This window comes from Notothenia coriiceps, unplaced genomic scaffold, assembly GCF_000735185.1.
Source record: "Notothenia coriiceps isolate Sejong01 unplaced genomic scaffold, NC01 NC01_scaffold00002896, whole genome shotgun sequence".
NCBI lineage: Eukaryota > Metazoa > Chordata > Actinopteri > Perciformes > Nototheniidae > Notothenia > Notothenia coriiceps.
In genome coordinates, this window is record NW_011335597.1 from 1 (window position 1) to 4,825 (window position 4,825).

The 4,825-nt window shown below is 42.8% G+C and overlaps 1 protein-coding gene across 1 annotated transcript in view; it reads left to right on the forward strand.

Moving 5' to 3' along the window:
* Window positions 1-1,640: 1,640 nt before the first annotated feature.
* Window positions 1,641-4,825, forward strand: part of LOC104940993 (membrane protein FAM159A) — a gene marked incomplete at its 5' end in the record, with an annotated part of 6,669 nt that continues 3,484 nt past the window's right edge. The window contains one exon of the mRNA XM_010766025.1: window positions 1,641-1,777. Within this exon, the coding sequence (XP_010764327.1) occupies window positions 1,641-1,777 (137 nt within the window). The remainder of the gene's footprint in view (window positions 1,778-4,825) is intronic.

Consider the following 4,825-nt stretch of genomic DNA (forward strand, 5'->3'; position numbering starts at 1 on the left):
ATTTGCTGATTTTGACTTTAAAAAGCGATTGGAATCATACATAAATCACACTTACATCATAGATCAGTGGAGACATTTTATTATTATTACTATTTAGTTTTTCTTTAGTTATTTTTCCGTTACATTTGAGTATGACAGGTGAGGCTCTGCCTCCCCTGACTGCACGTCGCTGATGTCAACAGTGCAAAGCAAGCTTATTTATATAACACCTTTCTACACAAGGCAATTAAAATTGCTTTACAAAAATTAAAACATAAAAATAGTGCAGCAGAAAAACATTATAAAATGGCCTTTAAAAACAGTCATTAAAAAACTAAAATAATAAAATAAACATAGAAAATATATTAATAAAAGATACAGTGCAGTGTGAGATATGAATATTTCAATTAAAAGCTGCACCAAAAGAAAAGTCTTCAGCCTGGATTTAAAAGTAGTGAGAGTTGCAGCGGACCCGCGGGTTTCTGGGAGTTTGTTCCAGATATTTGGAGCATAGTAACTGCTTTTCCACATTTAGTTCTGACTCTGGGGACAGAAAGCAGGCCTAAGAGATCAGAATGGTTCATCATTTAGCAGGAGATCAGGAATGTATTTTTGCCCTAAACCATTCAATGCTTTATAAAGCTGCAGCAGTGTTATGAAATCAATTATTTGACAGACAGGAAGCTAGTCTTCAGATTAATCACGGCTGCTGTGCACTCAACGGAAATATCAATTGCCTCCGTTTGCATCCTTATTGTTCACAGTACCAAATCATTACAGACTAAATTAATTCCTAAATCAACCCAATAAACCTACTGATGGCTTCAATCCGAAAACAATAGGCTACAGCGGTACTTAACTTACATTTGTAAAGTGCTGTTTCACCAGAGCAACTGCTAATGTAACTTTCCATCCCCATACAAAGCTATGATGGCGACCGATAAGAGTGCAGTGTCCAGCACTCTTCGCTCAGCTTTCCGACCATTTTCAGTACACCATCCGAGTACTAGTAGTGAGAATGCACGTATGAACTGATAATTGAAAGTGTAAATGGGATGTTCCCAAATTAGTTATGCTAGAAGCTCTGTGAGGCTGTACTGAGGCCTAGCATTCTAACATGTAAATGATGTTTAGATGGCTAAACTAGTCCACTACCACTCGTGGACTTGTTTTTGTTTTTATCAGCTCTAAGAGTTTCAGCAGTTTGGTTTGCATTTTTTCATATTCTATCTAGACCTTGCGTTAGTTTCTCATTGGCTTTTTGAATAACTTGTGACTGTTAATTTAGTTTGTAAAGATCTAGTAGATGGGTTTGGTACCACTTTTGGCTCACTAGCAGCAAACTCTCACTCAGATTCTCTCTCATGTACTGAAATTCTGCATCATTTTGTTTAACTTCTCACACAAATCCGACATTGATTTGGTCGCTAGCTTTAATCTAGCCATCCTAAACTCAGTAGTATAGTCTGCCCCTATTTATTTGTAGCTTGTGTCCAGGCATTGGACATTGCACCTTTAATCAAAAATAGATAGCAATATTTACCTATTCTAATCAGTGTCCACATTTTAAACTTTTGCAGTTGGTTGGAAATGTTATTTACAGTCTTTCAGAGCAAGGTATGTATAATAGTCATCCTGTGTCTTTGTTCTCTGCTTTACAGTCTTGGAGCTCTTGTAGGTCTCTCTGTTGCAGCTGTGGTTCTTCTGGCCTTCATCGTCACTCTGTGTGTCCTCTGCTATCTGTTCATCACCACTAAACCCAGAGGTCTGGACAATGGGCTGCCACTCAGAGCTCCAGGTATTTACCGCTGCTCCGTTTCTCTGCAGGAGGCATGACGCTAAAATCTCAATAAAACCCTGAAGGTTTTGAAAGAAATTACCTTTCAGAGTTCCAAGCTTGTTATTCCCTTCTTAAAACTGACTGCTAATACATTCAATGCTCTTTTTTCAATTTGTCAAATGTCATCAGCAAAAATGGAAAAGTAATGGAATAATAGATAGGAGAACAGTGAAATAACCAATTCTCACAAAATTGTCTTTAAATAAAAGAATGCCAGAAACATTAGGTACTGTATATACTGTATAGCAGAGGGGGAGCATTTGGGCCGTTATATGTCATCTAAATAGGTTAGAAATGGACAGTAAGAAAACTGCTGCTTTGTTTAAAAGTAATAATATAGGGTAAATCTGAAGTATTTGACTTTTAAACAATCTCAATTAAAATCTCTGCACCCCAAGTACACCCACATGTATTTTCCTATTATGTTTAATGAGATTGTGCGGGCGTGTTTCACAATTTAATTCTGTGTGACCGGCGAAGCCACACACAGTATAGTATTCAACATATTTATTAGTGGAATGCTGTTTACTGTATACTTATTCTTCCGCATCTTTTTCTTATTTCAACAAAACGTTTGGCTCTCAATAACTTCAGCATACTTTCAGCTACAGAAACCATTCAAATATCAAAATATTCAGCCTTTTCAGCAGATGATGGGAAACTTTCTCAAAATATTTTATACTTTTTGAAATATTCAGCTTTATAAAAAAAATGTTAACACGTAACTCAATGGGAGGAACCTTCCAATCCTCTTTTGCCTACACCTTGCGCCAAATGCTACTCCACATATTCTTTCAGCTAGAGACTTCATTCCAACTTTTAAACGGTCACAAGACATTCAGCTATTGACCTTTTATTCAGATTGTTTATATCTTTTACACTTTTTGAGATATTTAACTTAGTTTGGAGCTTGTTAAAGAGGCCTTCTTCAGAGTTTAACATGAGTGTGTATTGAGCAGCTCGTTAAGGCTTAGAGTGTGTGATGCCACAGCTAGAGTGGAGGAGAGCTTGGAATTCACCTTCATTTTTCTTTTAAATCTGCCATAATTCCCAAACCCTACACTCCTGGGACATAATTGTATGCTTGAATTGTAGCAAAAGCTCTCCTAGGTTTAAAAAAAATAATAATTAAGCAAAACATTTTAACAAAATGCCTCTTGAGGGCATGACGTGACACAAACTTTCAACATGTCTCCATTAAGGCCCATTGTAAATTCAGCCTGATCTTTCCTCAGAGCACCAACCGCACAGCTTTAGTTAATCTGCCAAAAAAGCCACATTATTGACCAGAAAGTACACAAAAAGCAGACTGAGACGCTCCTTAGGATCCTGAGGTGCTCCACACTTTGAAATTTCACCGATATCTGATACGGTTCTTCAACAAAACCTTTAAATGTAAGAGGTTTATCTCTCATTCTGTCACGCTCCTGGGTTCATGTCACGGTTGTAGTTTTGGGTGTTTTTGCTGTTTTCCATGTCATGTTTTCCTCTGGGTTATTGTCTGGTCCTTTTCCCTGTGTTTTTCCTCTTGTCATTAGTTCCCTGGTGTGTCTAGTTATCTGATTGTGTTCACCTGGGCCCCTGTGTTTCCTCCTCCCTCCTCACCTGTGTCTTGTTGTGTGATTAGTCTTTTGTGTATTTAAGTTCTGGGTTTTCTGTCTGTCTTTGTCGGTTCGTCTTGTGTATTGACTTGGTCTGCGGTGAGTGTTCTGTTCAGTCTTTGTTAAATAGTTTAGCCTTGAAATAAAGGAGTTATTTTTGTCACTTTAATCTGCATTTGGGTCCTGCTTCCTACACACACCGTGACAGAACGAACCGACCAAAAATGGACCCAGCAGATGATCCATGGGAGGTAGAATTACAGCATTTTACCTTCTATCTGGCTTGCTGTTTCGATTGGTGGAAGGGAGCGTCCAGTGTTCGGCAGAAGAGGGCCGCTCTGGTAGAGGCGCACCGGTTGGCAGCAGAGAAACCATGTTTTGTTGAAGCTCAGAGGGAGAGCTCGATGGAAGAGCTCGCTCCTCTACAGAGCTCTCCTCGAGCTTTCCCAGAGCTCTCCATCGCTCTCCATCGAGCTCTCCTCTGAACTCTCCCTTGACCTCTCCTCGACTCTCCGTGTGAACTCTCTCCTGACTCTACCGCAGAGATCTCCCTGAGCTCTCCACTGAGCTCTCCAACTGAGCTCTCCCTTGAGCTCTCCGGCTGAACTATTCACAGAACCTTTCCTGTCGTGAGCTCTCCGCTGAACTCTTCGCGGGTTCTCTCCTTGACTCTCCCCTGAACTCTCACTGAACACAGCCGGCATACGGCTGTCCTGTGCCGTGACACGCAGCCGCCTGTCGGTTGTCCTCTGCTCCACGAACTCAGCCTGTCATGCAGCTGTCTGTGCCGATCGACCGCAAGCCTGCCTGTCGGTTGTCCTCTGCTCCACGACCTCAGCCGCATGCTGCTGTCCTGGTGTCCTTCGTACCGCAGCGGCCTCTGCTCCCCGACCTCAGCTTTGGTACCGACGCACCCCGGCCTTGACTCAGACCTTGGTACCGACGACCCCGTCGCCCCGGTTGGTACCGACGACCCCGGTCTTGACTCCGGCCTTGGTACCGTGACGCCCGCGGTCTTGACCTCCGACCTGGTACCGAGAGTCCCGGACATGACCTCGCTTCGGTACGACAACCCGGTCTTGAACCCCGACCTTGTACCGACACACCCAGCACCAAGACATCGGCCTTGGTACCGACAACCGAGCCCGACGATCGGACGGAACGCTGAGGGAAGAGAATCGTCGGCGGACTTTATGAGGCACCTGGAGGTATTCGGTCTCCTACAGGCTTTATGCTGAGGACCTGTACTCGTCCTTGACCCCGTCTTCGTGCCCAACTGAAGTCTGCCTTTGGGTGCTCCGAGTCCCACGGTCCAACCCTTTACCCTCTGTCACCTCAATCGTACGGACTCAGATCCGTCCGACCCTTAGTAGTACAAACTCTCCTCTTCAGGTTTTAGGTCAGT